The following is a 21,147-nucleotide window of genomic DNA, read 5'->3' on the forward strand; positions in this document are numbered from 1 at the left end:
ACCTGGCTCCGCTCCGCCCGGCAGCATGGCGCGCGGCTCCCGGCGCAAGGGGCACCGCAGCCACGTGGCGCCGACCCCGCTCCCGGGCGGCTGGCAGGGGCAGCCCCCCCCAACCCCGGAGCCGGCGACACTCTTGGCTGCCGCCCGCGGGCTCAGCCCCGAAGGGATCGGGCTCCTCCCGGCCAGGTCAGGGCCGGGCCCAGGGGAGTGAGAGCGGCCCCGCCGCTGACATCGCCCTGCTTACATGCGCCTCCCTGAGCCCCCCCTCCAGCAGGGACGTCCCTTTGCCAAACGGGCAGCAGCGCAGTGCCAGACGCTGCAAGAGAGTTTATGCAAGGAAAACCCGGCCCGGCCAGTGCCCATCACTTAAGCCGGGCTCCTCTTGCTGCAGAAAGGTATGAAAGGCTCTCGCCCCCCAAGGACAGACTATTTCCAAAGGATGGAGAACACTCCCCCCCACCCCCAGTCTGATTTTATGGCATGCCATAAAATGTTTTGGCTACAAATGCAACAAAGTACATGTCTGGCTTCCTTTAAAAAGTCAGTCCCCTTTTGCTCTATCTGTTTGACAAACACAGCAGTGTTCGGCTTGGGAGGGAGTCCAGCATGATGAGCTGGCTTGCGTGAGCGAGAGGTTATTTTAATGAGGACAGAATAAAACTCAAAATTGGAAGAGCTGTTCGACACCGGAGATGGGGCAGTGGTGGGGGAAACCTGCATTCAATGGGAGCGGTGAGATTACAAGAATGGATTTGAAAAAGTGTTCTGGGTGGAAATAAAGATCAATGCCCAAGGAATAATCTTCAGAAAAGGAGAGTGAACAGAAAATGGGAACCAGAGGCTCTGGGTATAGCATTAATTAGACAAGCAAATATGGTGTTCCACAGTGCTAACTTGAACAGTTTTTAATGTTTGGAGAAGCAATGTCTCAGCATCTTGGCTAAGATTACCACTATTAATTATAGGAAGGACCTGGAAGAACTGGGAAAACTACAGCAGAGTAATATTGGAGAGTAAAGGATGTTTTGGGGTAAAAGTTAGATCACTTGTGCTTATAATCATTGTATGAGATGACTGGCATCTGATCAGACTCCTACATGCAGCCTGGTAAGCCCCTAACTGAAAAGAAAGAAAAATATTAACTTCAAATAATAAGCAACAGATGCCACTTGCTGTCTTTTTATACCCCATAATTCTACTTTAGAACCAAATCCAATGCGGCTGCCCTACAGAAATACAGAAGCAGGATCCACATAAGAACGTGACAGTTTGTTAGGGATCATTTATACTCTTAAAAGATAAACTGAATCCCAAAAGCTGGTTTACCAAAGTGTAAATATCATCAGTTATTAATTTGCAAAGTAACATCTTGGTAGCACTAATGCTGACTCTGATAAGGTCATATGTAAGTGCAAAATTGTATTAAAAATCTGATTTGAAATGTTGCTGTGATGGCATGGATGTTTTGTCACAGTTTAGTAGAAGTCCACTGATAATGTTTTTCCTGACAATCCAGAATATTTAATATCTTAATTCAAAACCCCTCCTCCACTGTATCGTCTTATACTACCCTTGATCCAGAAGATCCTGTTGTTGAAGTTATTCTCTTCCATGAAAGGTGAGATCTGGAAAGTTGCTTTTCTGTAAGCTATTTGAGTTAATTAACAATACTTCTGAGATCCTTATGCATCAGTTTTTAATTGGCAAAAGGCTTTTCGGTGCTTGAATATAAAAGTCATTCCTCCAAAATTAGAGGATGTTACTTCACAGTTTAGTAAATGAAGACTGTTCTGTATGTATCATATATGGCTTTATATGAAAGAATTTGAAAGCATCACACAAGATTTTGCTCAAAGGATTTATTAAACGGGAACCCAAAGAAGTGAAGCTCTTCAAGAGATCTAAATGAATACGTGAATAAACTGAATTGAAGGGAGAAGGAAACAGTCTAGGACAGTGATAATCTTTTAGCCTTGTGGGCCGGATAAGTGGCATGGGGCCAGTCCATGGGCACCTCCTCCCACCTCCTGCTCAGCTGCTTAGTCTGGTCCACAGACTGGGTCCAGAAATTTGACAGCAAGGGAGTGGCAATTAGCTGCCACTGCTCCCCTACTACCAAATTTCCAGAACTGTGGGGAGCCCTGAGGCCTGATGACACAGCTCTGCAGACCAGGGGTTGAGTACCCCTGGTCCAGGACTTTGAATGTGAATACTGCAGTACTCTTTTCTTAATAGACAAAAGTTTAAATATATTCATGAAATACAGATAATATGAAATGATACATACATTGATGTGTCCAGAGGGACCTATAAGTATCAAAGATTAGCAAAAAAAAAAAGGCAAATAAAAAGCTACTACATCTGAAGACACATTTGTGGTGCAAAAAAGGCCAATGAAAGAGTCCATTGTGGGTTTGGATTATATATGCAGGTGTCATTTGGGCTGATGTGACTACACCTGGATTACTGAACTCAGCACTGGTTTCAACCACCAAAAAAGCTACTGACAAAATGAAGCTAACTCAAAAGAGCAATGAAAGGAATGAGTGAACTAGAAGAACTGATTTATAAAAGGAAGATTAGAAGAACCAAATAGAGCTTGTCTAAACACACTCTAAACTAAATTTTGAAAGGTGATCAAAGGGGCTCAGCACTTTCTGAGAAATTAGGCCTGTCTGTTGCCTCAATGGGGCACCTGTACAAGGAAGAGACTACCAGAAATCACTAGTCACACTTTGCCTATCCCTACAGCTAACTACGGTGTGTGCTCAGGGGCTTGACTTATTGCCAGGTCCCATTATTTTCAATAATGGGAGTGAATTCAGGTAAGAGAAACCACCCTTGGGGAGGGAAAGGAATTATAGGTTGCATAGAGGAGTACAATGGAGACAAGACATGCTCACACATGAAGCTGTCAAGCTGAAACAAGAGATGAAGATTAAATAGACTCTCCAGACAGCATGTAACAAAGGGCACAGCTGGAAGCCCCATTCCTTTTGGTATTTTAAATTAAATTGGACAACATATATTGCAAGGAATCAGATCATGGGGACGGGGAGTGGAGGTGTATGACCTAAGTGACCTTTTACCTTCTTTAATTTCTAATGATCCAGGAACTACAATGAAAAATCTAATTTTCATTAATTGCTCTGTCTGTACTATTGTAGAGTAAAAGTTTTCGATCCGAGCCTTCAAGAGGCCGAGAAGCGATATACTTATACTACTTTAGCAAAATGCCTAGCATGAGCAATGTCATTCGGTGTGTCAATAATTATTGCATACTAAAAATTGAGGTGATCCATTTTGTGACTTATCTGTAACCCCTGTCAGTGAGCAGGTTATAAAGACATGGTTTGACACTTAGACTCGTCAATGAGTGGGTTGGAGAAGGACGTGGCTTGACACTTCAGACCTGTCCATGAGTGGGTAGAAGGATATGATTTGGCACTTCAGACCTTAGCCAGCAGGATGCAGGTGGATGTAAATGAAGATGATGATTGGATGCTGGTATGCTACAGCCTGTGACCGCAAAGGTTATTCACCATCTCAGTAAGCCATGAGGAAAATATAACCATACCACAAATAAGTTGTAAAACATGACTGGTTTACTCTCAGAACCACAGAAACATGATTCAGTATTTGACAGAACGTAAAATGCGTAAGCAACTGTAGGATTGTTGGTTGTAGGCGTGTTGGTCTAAGGACGTAGGCAGCCAAGGTTCTTCGGGCAGATATGATATCTTTTATTAGACCAAATGAAAGTTAGAAAAATTGTTCTTTGCAAGAAATAGTTAGAAAACTTGTTCTTTGCAAGCTTTCGGGCACAAACACCCTTCTTCAGGCATACTGATTAGCAGACTCTCGATATGCCTGAAGAAAGGTGTTTGTGCCCGAAAGCTTGCAAAGAACAAGTTTTCCAACTATTTAGTTGGTCTAATAAAAAATATCACATTTACCCAAATCCTTTCAAGAAACTATAGCAAATATGAAGTGTCAGAATTTGCCTGTCAGTGCTTAACATCCTGCCAAGCATTTCTCATGAGATCTCCAGGACACCTGGCCAGGAGACTTTGGGGATCCTGACACTGAAGTCCTCCACAACTTGCAATTGTGCCGCTGCAGTATGTAACGTTATGCTGTGTATGCTGTGCACTAAGCTTGTAGTTTGTTCATAAATCAAGCCAATTACCAGAATTGCTCCTTGGTCTCCATCACTACTTCATCCACCAATCCCAAAGTTATTCCCAATATTCCCAAGAGCACTACTCAGAACCAAATCTCAGAAACAGTGTATACACCTGCAGTGCTAACATTAGGCATTTGCATGCCTTTCATCATAGCTCATGATTCAGATACTTCTCCTAGTCCATGAGTCAGAATTTTCAATATTTAAATAGTAATTCAGAACCACTAACCAATATGATCAAATTACATTTGAGTTGTATACCAAGTTAAATCAAAAGGCATATTATACCTCAGGATTAGTTTTTAAACATTAAAATACAAGGTTAGATTGGATTTTTCTCTTTAAAGTATTTTTTGCCATACTTTGCTTTTGCTTAATTTGCATGCAAGAATTATAGCACAAATGAGATTCACAATTAATATGATCTAATCCATGCATCCTTTATTCCATTACAACCACTGTGTTGCATTCCAGCAACAGGACACAAACTGCAATCAACCGCAATCAATTTTTACAACAATCTGAGGCTTACAGTACATTTAAGGCCTTTAAATTTGGAAAAAAATTAGACCTATGCTACTAGTGTAACAATTTTAGTGTCTTGCATTTCTGATGCATATTCTGTGCGATTCCAGTGTCAAATAATCAAATTCTAAACTAAAAAGGTCAGTTCAATGAAAATTTAGTTACATAAATTCATCAAAACATAAATGTGTAAATTTTTTTGTCCTGGAAACGTTATAAAACTTTTAATAGCAAAATAATATAGGGATAAAAACTTATTTAACAAAATGTATTCAATCATATACAAACCAGAATTTTGCAGTTTATTGTAACTAGGCTTAAATTAAAACTACCAATTAAGAATCTATGCACAATGTAAATTCAAATATGTACAGTACTTTTAAAAAGTCTACAGGAATGCTTTACAGAAGGAAATGTCTGTTATGGCTCTTATTCAGACCATCTGAATATTAAAATGAGTTTTCTAGTAGTAAATTTACACATTTATTTTTTTTAAACAAAAACAATTTAGCATTACTTTTCCTTTCAGAATATTCCAGTTATACAGAAAATGGAGAGGTTGTTACAGAATTTAGCCCCATATAGTAGTAGTTCATGTAGTTTGTTTTTTTTTCCAGGGAAGAGTAGAACATTTCAAATAATTTACTTGGGAAGATCAGTAGGTTAAGAAAAGAACACTAAGAGGGAAAAAAGAAACCCAAAAACTTCATCACAATAACTTTCCAGTTACAATACCACAGCTAGAAACTTTACAAAGAAAGTACTCCCTTAGGTTGAACCCACAAATTGATTGTTTAGAACAAGCTGTAGTTCATAACAGATGTGTTCCAAATATTGACAACACTGAAAAAAGTCTTGTAAGACAGAATTATAAATGATTAGAAGTAAGGTAGAGAAAACTGACTTTAGAATATTAATACAGCACTAGGTAAAAAGTGTCCCCATAATCAGCTAGTATTCCCACTTCCTCCAAGGTAATGAAGCTAAAAATTGTTGGAATTACAGTAGTTGACCATATTGTGTGCATTAGTAGAATAACTTCCTGATATAAAAGACAAATTTCATCAGATGTTTGATTAGAACACCCTAAAGTAAAGGGCATTTCTTCATAGTATAAAGCTATTACAGCTATCCAGTTAAAGCATGTGCAAAAACAGGTAATTTCTTCCATTCACAGTAACTGAGGTAAGATCAAGTAGGCTTCTTCAGGAGCTGGGGAGTTCATGAGATATGAACTGTTTTAGTCTTTCTAGATATTGTGCATAAAGCTCTATGTCATTATGCCCAGCCCCCTCTACCCAGAGGGGCTCCACTGCTCGGGGACAGCGCTCGTACATCGCCAGGCCATGGGAGAAATCTATTACCTCGTCTTCAGTACCATGAATGACCAACACAGGAGAAGTTACTTTAGAGATCTTGTCAATGCTGAGGAACAAAAAAGAACAAAAAGTTACTCGGAGTTTGTTATTGCAAAGGTTAAAACGCAAAGAAAACATGCTCAATTGTGGACGAACCACCCAATTACTGAATGCTGCATTTTTCAATGGATCAGCTACAAGGTAGGTAAAGCACAGGTATGTGTCAGTTCAAGCTGCCCTGGCATCACCATCATGCCATCAGTCTACAAGGGCAAGAGGTTTTCAGCCCACTCTCTCACCCATTCAAGGTGCATACCTTTTTATTCAAAACTGAGCTGAAGCTACCCATGCATTTCCAAAGAAACAGAACCTAAGGCACTACTAACTCCATCTGCATCTGAACTAGTGACTGCAAGGCAAATAAGATCCCAAGCAGCACATTAGTAATCTACAGCCAGATTTCTTAAATCAGTTTTAATTAGATGGCCATTGTGAAAACGTTATGGAGGCACATTATGGTATTAAACCCAGAGACTAATACTGCAGATTTTGAAGGAGAGATCATTTCGTATTATTTATGTTGCCTGTTTTAGTTCATTCAAAGCTGCACAAAGGAAACAACAGGATAATCATAGCATAGCATGATATATGTAATCATTTCAAAATAATATTCCCATGCACTAGCACAATACTCCTATGACAGTTTCATTCCTATCACAGGAGATTTAACTGAAAACCAACTGGAAAAAAATGAGTTCATGCAAGATTTTTTTTTATCATGGAAACACTACCCTACGTCTTGGGTTGTAACAAGCTCTCTCTCCTTCCCCAAATATTTGAACTTAAACTCTGACCATTGATGTCAACTACCATTACTAGTGTAGTGCTTCTGCTCTAGATACTTTTGGGGTTTGGAGAAAGCAAAGTAAGGGGGGGGAGGGAAATGATAAAATCATGATATAAGTACATCTCAGTCAAAATATATTTGAAAGTTAAAGATCAAGAAAGAGGAGAAAACTATGAAAGTAGTTCCAGAGGTAGGCCTAGAGATAATGGGATGGAATTAGCATTATTTCTAATTTGTTAAATTAACGAGTGGTAAATAAAAGGATTTTATTTCTTCAGAAGGAGAAAGTGAAATAGGCTGATGAAAAGAGGACAAAAAGCTAAATTAACTAGCATAGCTGCACAAATTGTGTAAAAAGACATTCAGCATGTTATTTTTAACTTAAAAACGGTTATGAAAAAGTCAATAATTCAGTTATGTTCAAATAAGTTAAAGTGTACATAGAAAGTGTACATGAGGATTTCACATGTACCTCAGCCTTTATTATAATTTGAGATACTAGGTGACCAGCTGTTGGAAACCACATTTTGGTTTCTTTTAAAGAAGTACTGAGGTGTAGAAACCAGATAACTATAAAATGCAGAAGTGTCATTTCACTGAAATAACTTATATTTCATTTTTGGAATTCAGATCAGGTTTAGATACGGGTATATACTTTAAAGTAATAGAGGCATGGCAAAATAAAAGTATATAATTTTAGCTTTTATTAGTATCCCCAAATGAATATTGTAGTTAAGTAGCAACAGGAAGTAAGCAAACTAGTGTATCAACTAAAAATTTTTAGAAGGTAGTCACGAACTATGTGCTCCAGAGTAAAAATTTCGTAACACGACAGGTATGCTAGCTAGTACACGTGTTATATACACAGAAGGCTGTTTCTGCATCGTTTCAAGGGCTGAATCCTAAACTCATTTATTTTTAGGAAGCTGGGGAACCCCCATCACTACAGCATTCAGAGAACTAACATTTCTTCATCTTGAGTTCTAGACCATCAGAGCCAAATAATATTTGTGTTTTAGCAAAAAAACAGCCTGGGAAGCATCCCACTGGCAACTCAGCGATTTGGAAGGTGGTATTTAAAGCTGCACATTAGCCTTACTTAGTATTCTTAGCCACACCACTCTGCAGCTAGGAAAAAAAAGTCCACAGAGACTACATTCTCATGGCATCCCAACATAAAATGCACATAATGACAATTCACCAGAGGCGTACCAAGAAATATTTTGTCTCCTACAGTGAAAACAGACAGCTAATCCATGCATATTCATGAGCGTGCACAAATGTTTGTTTTCACTGTTTTAAGTGTAAATGAAGTTGGCCTAACAACAAGGAGCAGCTCAGGTGGTTAGCAGCAAAATGTTGCACAATCTTTCTGCTGTCAAGCTTCAAAAAAAATAAATAACAAGAAGGGTGTTTAAACTGTTGTTTGACTTGGCTTATTTCAGCTACCCAATCTTGTGGAGAAACCTGTTTTCAAAACTTTGCTTTCTCTCTGCTAGGAACATTCCCTTTAAGTGTAAATATCACGTATTTAAAGACCAGGAAGAACGATTCACAAGTCTGAGCACAAAAATTTCCACTTTGGTGAATTCAGTTTGAATTTGATGAGCGTACCAAGCACAAGGGCTTGACGTACAGGAGCCAAAACTCTAGAAGCCTGAGGTTTTTATGAACGTCGGCTCAAGATGGCCCCACTCTGCACCCGTATGTAAACTGTTTCTGCCTCTGTGCCCACCCTGTGATTGCCAACTCAGTCCTGCAGAACTAAGAGCCGTTCTCAGCCTTAAAAACAGCTCTGATGCTATCATACAACAGGTTGATAAGGGTTGGGGGCTGCCACTTGTCATGGACAAAACCGTACCTATGAGAAGCCAAGAGAACTTTCCAACACCAAATTTTAGCGACTCCAGACAGAGGATCCCACAGCACAACAGCAGGAGGAACTAAAAACCAAAAGAAGCTACCTCTGGAAACACAGGAAAGGATTCCACCTGCCAGGAAACTAGACCAAGCAACATGGCAACCCAGGATGTTATTTTGTCTCTGGCACTGGTACCATCACGGGGAAAATTTCTAGCCTTTCCCATATACCACTGGAGATGCCAGCTTTTTGAAAGACACCACAGATTTCTTAAAGAAACTGCACTCCATTTGTAAGCTTCCAGTAAATGCTGTCTTAGCTAACATGGATATCACATCTCTGTACACCAACATCCTCCATGACGACACGGATAATATTCTTTGTGACCTGTAATCCAACAAGAAAACTGCTTCCCTTTCCATCATGCTCTCTCACTCTGTCCTCATACAAAACAATTCCAGGTTTGAAGACACCCTATAGCTTCAAATGAATGGCACTGCCATGGGTACGTGTATGGCACCCCAATATACCAACATACTTATGACATATCCTGAAGTCCATGTCCTTCTCAGCTGCCCTCTCACCCCCTCGTATACCTCAGGTACATATTATGAAGACATCACTGATGGACACATGGGAAGGAATCTGTAGAGAAATTTAACCAGGACTTCAACAACTTCCAGCCCTCTATCAAATCAACTCTGAAATACTCCACCCAGGAGATTCATTTCCTAGACGCTATGGTGAAGGTTTGCAACGGCCACGTTGCATCATGTACAAACTGATCCCCACAGCTACCTTCAAGCCACCAGCTTTCACTCTAAGTATACCACTATATCCATTGTCTACAGCCAAACACTTACAACAGTTTCTGCTCTGATCCTGGGATGAACACCAGGGTGAACCTTAAAGATCTGGACCAATGATTCCTACAATTACTATACAGTCCCAAAACTGTAGCCACTCAAATCAACAATGCCAGAATCAGACATTACTTCCACCAGCTACCAACCCTGGGATAAAGACAACAATCACCTGCAGTCCCCAGCTTGAACAACACAGTTCATTAAATGGCCTCCAAGCCCTCCTGGAACAGGATGATCATCTCAAGGTAGTCAGGGGGGACAAATCTGTCCTGGCTTATAGCTAGCCCCCCACAACCTCAAAGGAAATCTCTTAAGCACAGAACTAATTCTCATCTTCACCATAGCATCAGGCCTTGCAGTGGACCCAAATGCCTGCTGTGCCCCCACATCAATACAGACTACATCACTGGTGGACTGAATGACAAGGAGTACAACATTTGAGGTTCATCCACCTGCAACTCTACTAACATCACATATCACCTACTTACAATGCCCTTCTGCAGTCTACATCGGGGTATAGGGGCAATTTGAATAAGTAAATATGAATAAACACCAATCTGATCCCAGCTGCAGAAAGACACGAAAGCCGCGTCAGAACACTTTTAAGCAGTGCAGCATCCGGGAAGGTTGTCTCAGGATTGTGTTCTCAGGCAGCAAAATTTTAAAAACCAGCCTAGGAACAGGAAAGTGCGAAACAAGAAATCACCCCCAAACTGGATTGTATTAAGTATGGTTTGAACAGCGACTATAGATTGTCCTCCCATCACCTGGATTAGTTTTCATGACCCCTTTGTTCTTACGTTCTTTGCTTGTATGCCTCTCCCAGCACTATCCCCCTCTCCCCTTCCTCTCCCTCTTTTCCCACTATTTAAATCACTTAACTCTAGTTTATACAATGTTCTATGTTTGTCCTCTCTCAACATCTGATGAAGTGAACTCAAGTTCACAAAAGCTTGTGCTCTATGCATCTCATTTAGGCTATATGGTATGCATCTACCCTGCCTTACATCTCCTTATAATCCTCTTTTTTAAAATGTTAAGCTGCTATGACCATCTACTACTACAGGGCTGTCCAACTTCTACGAGGCCAGAGATCTGCACACCACTATGGCCACAGGCCTCCTCCGGCCGCATGACATGGTACTCTTCCAGCTTCTGTTGCACCCGATGTGGCACCCCACCTCACCTTTAGCTGTCCAGCCATGGGTCCCCCCTCACCACTGCATGGGTGATCTGGGACACGGGCTGCCCCATCCCCTGGGGTGGGGCATGCAGCAGAAACCAGAAGGAGGGTGAACCTGGAGACCCACGGTGCTGCCGTATCCAGAGTGATAAAGGCAACACTGGCCGGGTGGGAGCCCAGGAGTCTCTGTTAACCTCTTGTGGGCTGCATGCCAGTTGTACAGCCCTACACTACTATACTTGGATACAAAGAAGGTCGGAGCCCAATTCTGCAGAAGACTTCAGTCAGTTTTCTGGTCTTCAGCTTGCTCTAGATGTAAGAGCATTACGGGATGCTTCATTCCCAGCCCTCAGAAATTTTCCATGTGCTGTTGCAAAGAGATTGACACCTGATGATTTTCTCAGAGGCAGGGATTTTCTCGAATGCCATAAATGGCTTTCTGTGCAGCTTGAACTGGGCAATGCTGCTCTAAAGATTTGCAAGACATTCTTCAGTGGCTTCAGTCACTTGAATCAGGAACACCTTAGATGCAGAGCACAGGAGTTTTGACTTTTTCCCTATAGAAAAGTGATAAGGACTCTTTTGCTGACTTAAGCATTCAGTGCACCTGAAGCTAGATTTGTTATAACTAGGCCCAAGGGAAACACTGTTTATTTTAGCTGTGTCTGTTACAAACTCTCTCCTGGAAAGCAGTGCACATTTTGTTGCAGCAAATGTTAAACAATGCCTCTCGTGTTAAATGTACTTGTAAAGTTAATCCCTAAGCAAGTACTGGAGCACTTTCTACTTGAATAGGTGCCTCCTCCAGAAGACAAACACAAATCTAGTTCCAATTACTCAGAACATTTGACTATATATCTAACTACCACTCTCAACTCCCTTAACAGTCACTGCAACAAGCAGCAAGCGGCTTAAGTTATTTTCTTGCACTTCCACCTGTAAGAAGTTACTGAAATGAAGTCAACATGCTGTAAAGTTTGCTGGTGAAGCAAATCAGTTTTCAGAGGGGCAAATGATACCAATGGCCACATATTAACCTAAGATCTCAATTATGAAAGAACAGGGGGTTAAAAATGTTATATGGGGCCTTTTCACAGCTGCCTCCCCCCCAGCCTCAATGACTCCATGTTTCCGTAAGAGAAAAGCCAGGCTTCCATTCTGCCCTCAGCCTTTCTCCTGCGCTCAAGAGAGTGACCACTGCCGGCAAATATCAAAATGTGGCATTTTTAACACAGAATCCCCACAGACAAACTATTTACAAACATTTCTTAGCATCTCCGAAATAACTACATTGATCAAGAGTCCTCTCAGGTCACTTATTTTAACACTAAACAATTAAAAGTTCACAAGTTTTTAGAACTCAGTGTTTGAGAAGGTTTAGGATCCGAGGAACAGCCGCTGGCATTCCAGCGTCTGTTTCTTATCTAGGATTATAACAATCTTTCTTGTAAGATACTTCATAAAACAGATTTTTTTCTTAAAACTAAACATATTCAACTTCTTCTATGTAGAATGTGACATTTTTTGATGATGAAGAGTTAGATTGGGATTAAAAAGGCCAAATGCTGTCTTTTACTTTGTCTGTTCATTACAGGCACCAGTACAGTACTACCTGACCATCTTGCTTTACAAATTTCCAACGCCCATATCAAATAAGGAAGTATCTCAATTATGATGACCAGAGACAATGAAAAAGGTAAAATGACTTGCCAAATGTTACACAGGAAGGCTACAAATCGATGTCACATTTGTTCCAGGAGAAACTATTTTATTCCAGGACAAAGTACAATCATTCAGACATCCACGTTCATTGATCCAGAAAAAAACTTTATAAAGGTTCATGGGATAAGAAGTGCTATAAGTTTGTCCCAGCACCTCACAAAGTGCATCTGAACAGTTGTCCCAGGTTTCTATCATTGAATCAATGGCAGCAAAGTGGCAGTGCATTCAGCTAGTGGAAGGGCAATGTGTGTACATGCCAAACCATGGGCTTCTGTTCCTGGACAAACAAAGGTACAACTTGCTTTGAGACAAATGCATTATCTGGTTCTAGCTGAAGTCTTGGGCTGAGCTGGAAAATAAACCTAGATTTTCAGAATCCCAGGTTAGTACTCTAATCACTGGAAACTCCTTACTTTCTCCCGCTATGCAAACCAGACATTATCCAGATCAGCCTATTGTTTTTGTCAAGTAACGGCAAAAATTAACAGGCTGCCTTGAATTTCATTTATGGACAGTCTATGGTATCACGTACCTTTTAAATGAAAATTGACTAGTTAATGGTATTAGTTTTTAGTCTAAAATAACTTGCCAATGTTCTGCAAGATGACCATTTACCCATCCAAATTTGGTTACACAAAATTAATGACAAGAGCAAATCACGTGCCAGCATTAAAGAGAGTGCGGCAGATAAATAGCTGTAAGAAAGTTGTAGGGTTGTCTTTATTTGCTTGTTCAGCTAACTAGCATGCTAGTTGTTGACTGAAAGCCATACAGTTATAAGTGAATACACTTATTTGTTTTGATATAAAAATTGTCTGTTCACAGCTCAAGATGCATGGTCACAACAATAAAAATCAGCACACCATTTTAAATATTGTTATATCGTACTGAGTATAGAGCAATCCTTCCTGGCAAAATGTGCATGTACCTTGGGAAAGCATCAAAGCAGTATGTTTTCCTGGTGTCAGGAAAAGCTACCCGTAATCCAGACATCAAAGGAGAATGAAGGATTACAGCTGCACACTCGTACCGAGATGCCAGATCCACAGTTGGGACAGTTCCAATGCTCTGACCATACAGAATAATGTTCTCAGGGCTAACACCATACCTGCAGAGAGAATTAGAAGAAATGTTGGTTTTAAAACAACTTGGCATTATAGAACAAATGAAACAGTACCATAGATAAACCATACATTCTCTGTACTGCCACCCTCCAAAATCGACATTCACAATGTACACAAATTTATCAAAGCAGCATTTAAAGCCAGAAAGACAAAATAAATCATCAGGATATTGTAGCATTAAAAAGGGGATTTTTGTTTGTTCGTATTTTTAACAAAAGCAAAAGTGCACTGGTTAATCTCTGCTTGTTTGAGAGCCTTAAGGAATCTCAGGTATCTTTCACGGCATGGAGCAGGAAGTTGTGAAGAGTTGGGCAATTCAGGTTTGCTTCTAGAAATTACAAGAGAACTTACAGCTTTAATGCTTAATGCAAGGCAGTGTCAGAAGTTAGCAGTTTTATAAAACAATTATGCCTCTTATCAAGAGTGGCTAACTCAAGATCAAAATGACTGAGGGGATTCATTACAACTACTTTTTTCACATATTTAAATGTATATCTGATCCTATAGCATGCAGTGCTTTATAATTTATTGCTTAGGATCCAACACTTTAGTTCTGTTTCCTTCTACATTCAGGGTCACAACTAGAAGCAGCAGTGAACATTTTTTTCATTTTTGTACCAAATATTTTACAATTTATTAAAAAAACATGCCATCGCACAGAGCTCAGGATGTGTAAACAGCCACAAATGGCTCCCAGTTTTTCCTGCTCCACCTAACTACCATCCTAATCTACGTGTTCTGTAGTTTTCTGACCCTACTTCATGTCTAATACTACAAATCACCACAAACATTACCTTAAATGCCACGAAATATTAGTGTTAGGTAAAGCATTTTTCAGAAAGCAAAAAATATTTGGCCACTATGAACTTTTTAAAAAACTATCATGGCCACTATGTTGTTGGTTATGGGTGAGTAGGGAAATGCCCACTACACAGCTCGTCTTTCTATCAAAAGCTGTACACAGAAAAAATTATCACTGTAGGAGAGAGTATATTTTTGGTAGGAAATATTCTTAATATCTTTGGCATTTTCCAGTCCAGATTATGCCAACCACCCTGCTGTCATTACCACGACACTGGAAGGCAAGACCTATGGCTGGATGTCTACCAGGCTGTGTACTGGGCAGGGTTTCAGCCCCTGCTGAAACTAATCACCTGGTGTACACTGAACTGCAAGCTTTATCCCAAAGCCAAAATCCTACCAGGAATAAAAATCAGCCACTTTTGGGGCAGCATGAAAAGAGGTGAGGGAAGAAGAGTTACCAAGAAAGGGAGACTGCAGTTATTATCTAAGATGAACTATATTCTATAATGAAGCAAGATTTATTTAGACAGTAGATCTTGGAGGACAGGAACTGTCTCCCCTAAATGTCAGTAAAGTAGAGCTTCTAGGCACTTTCCTTTCCTTTTTTGCATCCTTGTGTGACAAGGTATTTAGCAGAATTCACAGATTCATTGCAATCTCACAGGGCCATGCCATGAGCGCTTCTATGGCTTCAAACTTGCAACCTCTGGGCTAGTAACCATATGCCTTAGCACCCACGCCACCCCAGCCCCCAGCAAAGGAGAGAGACAGGATGGAACAGAAGCAGAGGGGGTTTCAGGAGCCTGGGATATGTAGGGAAAGAGACAGGAGCTGATGTGGGCTCAGGCATCCTCTACAAGTACCAGAGGCAAGGCAACTGGAGGATGGTAGAGGAAGAGTGAAAGAGAGAGGAAGGGAGGCAGGACCTCCTGTGTATGGGACTCAATACGAGCAGATGGGGATGGCAGCAGGACCTGAGGGTTGGGTGTATTAGATTTCTGGGCACTACTGTGATATAAATAAGCAGCTATAATAAGATGATCTGTGCCTGGAGCATCACTTTTTATCCCTCTTGGTTGTCCAAAGGCAGCTTACTGACAACCTACCATAACCAGACCTGATGTTTTTCCAAGGTTGAGAGAAGCAAAATCTCCATTCTGGAGTTGTGTTTTAAACAGTAGGTTAGATACCATTTTCCCAGTATGGTTCAGACAGTGTTGATCCTTCTCTGTGCAAATCATCAGACTAGAGTCAATACTGCTTTGCAGTAAGGGATTTGACTAGATGACATACTAGAGGTCCCTTCCAGCCTTATTGTTCTGTGGTTCTGTGACATGAGAGGTAATTTAGGGTAAGCTTTCCCTTGCTGGTACAGAAAGTTCAAGGTGCAATAGCACTTGTCCAGCTCTGCTGCACTGCGCAACAGGACCCCAAGGGTAAAATCCTGGCCACAGCACAGCCAGCAAAGCCAAGAACCAGTTAAGAGAATCTACGCCCCATTCATGGCGCTGCCCAGCGTGCAATGAACTTCCGTAAATAATGTATCCAAATATGCTGATCTCAGCCTTCAAAAAGAGAAGGTGCAGTATGAGTGAAGACTACAGCAACCTGAAACTACAGCAGCAGGCAACATGGAGAGGGAGCAGTCTTTAGAGTATCAGTGTAGGGTATTAGTGAGGCAGTCAAAACCCCAGTTATAGATGATGAGACATCACTATACTAGCCAGCATCTGCATACAACAAAGACTTCATAATACAAATGTACATGAAAATGGCAAGCAACTGAAGGGGAAGTGCAGGGTAACAGTGATGCCTATCACATTACAGGTTAAAAAATTCCTTCATTTAAATTATCTTGTTTTACAGACTAAGTACCAAGCCAATAAAAATGTAACTCTTCATTACTATATGGGGGAGGGTCTTTTAAAGATACTAATGCCCCTCCTTATGTGATGTCATACAATACGCCAAACACACACTCCATTCTTTTTTCTCACTGCAACTGGTGCCACACGTGGCAGCAATTCCACCAAGCAGGACAGTATAAAAAATAGCTCTTGGACTGTTGCAGTTACAGATTAGTCAGTTCTATATCTACTTCTACCTGAAACAGCATAAAGAAATAGATAATCTAATTTCACTATCTTTGACTAGCTTGTCATACATTACCATTGCTCCATTTGATCAGAAGGCAGCTGAGTCTCAGACAATCACAAGATCTCCACAAGTTTTCAAATATAGTTACACGTGTACTGAAGGGCCAGAGGACATGACGATTCATGAACAAGGTCCACAAAGTCCAAAGGGTGGCAGGCTTACTCTGGTTTAGGTCCTTAGGTGTTAAAGGGGACAGCTAGTTGGAAAGTGAAATAGGGAATGGAAAAGATAACCAAGGGACTGAAAGATAGCAGAGAGAGAGAGAGAGAGAGAGAGAGAGAAAAGCTAAGAGTCAGGAAAGAAAGCAAGGAAGAGTGTAGAAAAAACTGGGACAACACACACATAGGCAAGAAAAGGAGAATGAAAAAGATCCAGACACTGAAAAGATTTTCCCCTCTGCATTGTCACCACTCGTTTTTTTTTTTAAAGGACTGAAGTTCTTCCACCACCTAAACAGTAGCTCCTAAAAATATCCTCCTTTAAATAAATGAAGCTTGGTCTCTGTGGAAACAGAAGTCCATATGATTGAATGGGAAACTGAAGTCAAATTTATGGCTATACAATCATGTTCTCCTACAGAGCTCATCTGCGTGTAACAGTCTCCAAGCCAGCAGGGAACAGTGCAATCTGGAAGGCGCCCTGGGAGGAAGGAGCAAAGCTGGAAGCATTTGCAATTTTGCAAGCATCACAGAAACAAAGAGAACACTGTCCATTGCTATGACAATGGCTGATTACTGTAAAACAAAAACCTTCTTATTTCTCCCCAGCCATACTTGCAGCAGGTGGAGAGGTTCACAAGTAACTGCAGACACACTAGGCTTCCAGGAAGCACAACACACCAACTGGATGCCATAAGAGCTGTCCATAAACAGAGCAAAGTTTGGGAATGCTCAGATCGTTCCTGGGCAAAACCTCAGAGATGCAAGCCACATCAACAGCCCATGAGAAGCGTGGATCTGTTTTTAAAATAGAGAACAAAGGCATCAGGTTCCGTATCAATAGAGGACAGAGGACAACCGGACTGTCCTCTATGATGGCCAACCTACGAGTCCCAACATTCAGGGTTCAGATTCAAAACGTTTAAGACAGGCAGTATGCATAGTAGATAGGATATCAGATTGGGACTGGAGAGCTGGGAGCTATTCCCAAAGCTGCCATTGCTTTGCTTAAGCAATCAGCTATTTTCCCCTTCTGTAAAAAAAAGGGATAACGATACTGACCTCCTCCGCAAAGCACTTGAGGAATCTCTTGGTGAACGCGTTATATATACACGAGCTACGTATTATCATTAAGAAGTGTCCTGGACTGTAAGCTGAGGATGCCTCATTTCCCTCTCCCACCTAAGTTTTGAGATGCAGAGTTCAACATTTCTATTTTTGCTCCCTTCTTACTCAGCTGAAACTATTAATATAATGCTGCTTCAGGGGCTACAAATACCTTGTGCCTATGAGGCCCCGCAAACATCCATGGCCAAACTCAATGCTGCACTATCTGTGTCTTCTCTCATGGGGGCTAAAATTGAGCTACTCAATGAAGCCTGTTCTGTTTTCAGGCAAATATACTATTTACAGAGGCAGAGTCAATGAAGTTAACCACACTTCAAATACCATGAAACCTCCGAGTAAAAATTCTAACCTCCACCATGTAGACTAGAAAATACCGAATAAAGGGGCATAACATTAATACAAACCAGTGCTTTGAACACTGTAAAAATCAGATTGCAACACAATGTGACAATGAGTCTTGGTCCAATCTAAGTGAGAAAGACTAGTGTTAAAAGGTAATACTACCCTAACTGTAACACAAGTCCACCACTGGCAAGTGGTTTCAAAGTGTAGATGAGGCTGTGTTATTTTATTACTGTTAAGTCTGTGTGTGGCTACTCGTGACTAAAGACAGTTATTGCTGTAATATTTCAATTTATAACAATTTGGTAAGGAAGTAAACTATTCTCTATTTCCTTTCCACAAGTAGGGATATCACTAGGAGTACAGGGCAATATGCCAGGTTGTTCCTTCCAAAAAGAACAAAGTCTCTGGAATTTGAAAGGATTAGAACGAACTCTCTCAGCTCCAGTAAACAGTGTTCAATTGAAACAGCAAAGTAACTCAGCTTGAAATAAATCCAGCACACCTTCAGATAAAGATAAGATTTACCATCGTTAGAGATGATTAGAGCCTTCTAGAATATCTTTTATTACAGCACATCTGCTAATTTATGACATGTCTCTAGAAGTCTACTTTTGTTTTGAAAGCCTTTATTTGCTTCCCTTCACACATGAAGTCCAAGCCCCTTTGGCAGGAACACTTTCAAGGAGTCTATGTCCGAAAATAAATGCAATGATCCTTGTTGTGAAGAACAAGAAGTAGCCTGCATATTAGCTGCAGAAATCTAGAATTCTTGGTTCAGAGAGGATGCCTTTTATTAGACCGACTGAGAAATTGCAAAAAAATTAGCATTGGAACTTTTGGTTCAGAGATTTTTGCATTTTTTTGTCGCAGACCAACACGGCTGCCAAATACATCCCAGAAACATGGAAGATACAGTAGCACATTTTAGCTGATTTGGGATTATAAACTTCATTGCTGAACAACAAGAAAGATTTCTACACCTCCCTGCCTGCCAGCTGACCCCACCAGGGAAGGAATCCTGCTTGATCTGCACAACAAAAAGCAACCCCAGAAAGATACTCTCATGGACCCAGAGGAACATATTTTCCAGCTTCTGCTTCCTCTGTGCAAAAATGAAGTTTATTTCCAACATATGGGGCCTGAGCCTGATGAAGGGTGTGTGAGCCTGAAATTTTGCAGAAAAAGTGTGTGTGTGGGGGGGGGTTGTAGTTTCTCAGTTGGTCTCATAAAAGGTATCATCTCTGAACCAAGAGTGCAGAGCTTTTTGCATTATTTATTTATTTTGGTCTCAAATGAACATGGCTGCCAAATACATCCCAGACAAATGGAAGACTGCGTATTAATTAGTGTTTAAAGCTTTTGTTTGGGTTCTCCTAGAAAAAGCGGCTTTAGACACTGTTAAAAACCAGGTCAATCTACTGCATGGAATATATGTTATTTGCCATAACATATTATTTATCCTTAAAAAGTCAGATGATTTGGGTTAGCTCTAAATGTCAGAATCTGCAAGCACTTAGCTAATATTTCTATTTTTTATGAGCGAATAAGTGTGACGGATAGAAATATCATAGCTCACACTATAAAAAATATAGGGGGGTACAGAGCCAGCCGTTTTTCAGTATTTATGAACCTGAACACCGAAGTCAGCAGTCTTACCTGTGATTAGTCCCACTGCCCAACTTCAGTAAGAGGCGGCATGCCAGGAAATAAACAGTACACCAGGTAATGTTCACAGGATTGGGCACAAAGTTTGCATTTCATGTCATGCCTCAGTTAGTGCCACTCTTGCATCTAGACCAGAATAGCAGAAAACTGAAGTCCCACATAGCCTATGTTAAATGCCAACATTGACACCAGAATGTGGCTGTGGACTGGGTGGGGAGGAATACACCACCACAAGGTTCTCGTCTTCAGACAGCAACTTTATTTGAAGTGCTATTCAAAACCCTAGCAAACAGCTGCAAACCAGTACGGTCTCTTTAGCAGCCTCTGATGAAAGCTTCTTTAACACATAGAGTAAAAGACAATGCACGGAGAACAAATGCCAGTATTTCTGTTATTCTGTTTTTTGGTTGTAATGGAAAACGTATGCTACCTGAAAAGCCAAGGCTGCACTGAACTCTGCGTTCACAGATTGTGAGGCTGGAAGGGACCTTGGATGATCATCGGGTCCAGCCCTCTGCACCAAGCAGGAAAGACAAGTGGGGTCAGGTAACCCCAGCGAGGTGACCGTCCAGTCTCCTTGTGAAGATTTCCAGTGTAGGCGACTGCTCCACCTCTGGAGGGAACTTATTCCACGGTCTGGACACCCTGACTATGAAGAAGTTTTTCCTCACATTATTATAAAGAGCACACCCTGCATAGTATATACACTTTTGAGAAAGACCAAAGCATTTTTTTGGCATGCCTTTTTAACATACTGCTGTGCAGGCAGACAAATTATTCACTTTGAATAATTTAAACAGCTGCCAGAAATGTTATATAAGGGGGTCTTACACAGCTCAGTGATAATACTTTGATGGGTTTGAGCAAACCATGTTGTCAGCCATCATTAACTTATGGAACTGGGAAATCCCAGTGCTAATACAGACCCAACTGTGATATTAATTAAGTCACATGCATACAGACCAGTCGGCCTCACCTCGGGTCCTGGGAAAACCATAGAGCAGGTCCTGAAAGAATCTATTTCTAAGCACTTAGAAAAGCAGGTGGTGGTTAGGAACAGTCAGCTTGGATTCACCAAGGGCAAGTCATGCCTAGGAACCTACCAAATTCACGATTTCGCAGTTTTCATGGAAACCACAAATTTGGTAGGTCCCCCACGAAAAATAGCAGGCCACACAAAAAAGCATTGGGGATGGCAAAAAAGCAGGAAATTGGCAG

General features: G+C 40.9%; 1 protein-coding gene across 1 annotated transcript in view; it reads right to left on the reverse strand.

Annotated features, from left to right (window-relative positions):
- Positions 1 to 4,605: 4,605 nt before the first annotated feature.
- ABHD17C (abhydrolase domain containing 17C) overlaps positions 4,606 to 21,147 on the reverse strand; it is a gene marked incomplete at its 5' end in the record, with an annotated part of 56,621 nt that continues 40,079 nt past the window's right edge. The window contains 2 exons of the mRNA XM_019533176.1: positions 4,606 to 6,136; positions 13,477 to 13,656. Coding sequence (XP_019388721.1) covers positions 5,917 to 6,136; positions 13,477 to 13,656 — 400 coding nt within the window. The remainder of the gene's footprint in view (positions 6,137 to 13,476; positions 13,657 to 21,147) is intronic.

Source organism: Crocodylus porosus, unplaced genomic scaffold, assembly GCF_001723895.1.
Source record: "Crocodylus porosus isolate Cpor-Errol unplaced genomic scaffold, CroPor_comp1, whole genome shotgun sequence".
Classification (NCBI taxonomy): domain Eukaryota; kingdom Metazoa; phylum Chordata; order Crocodylia; family Crocodylidae; genus Crocodylus; species Crocodylus porosus.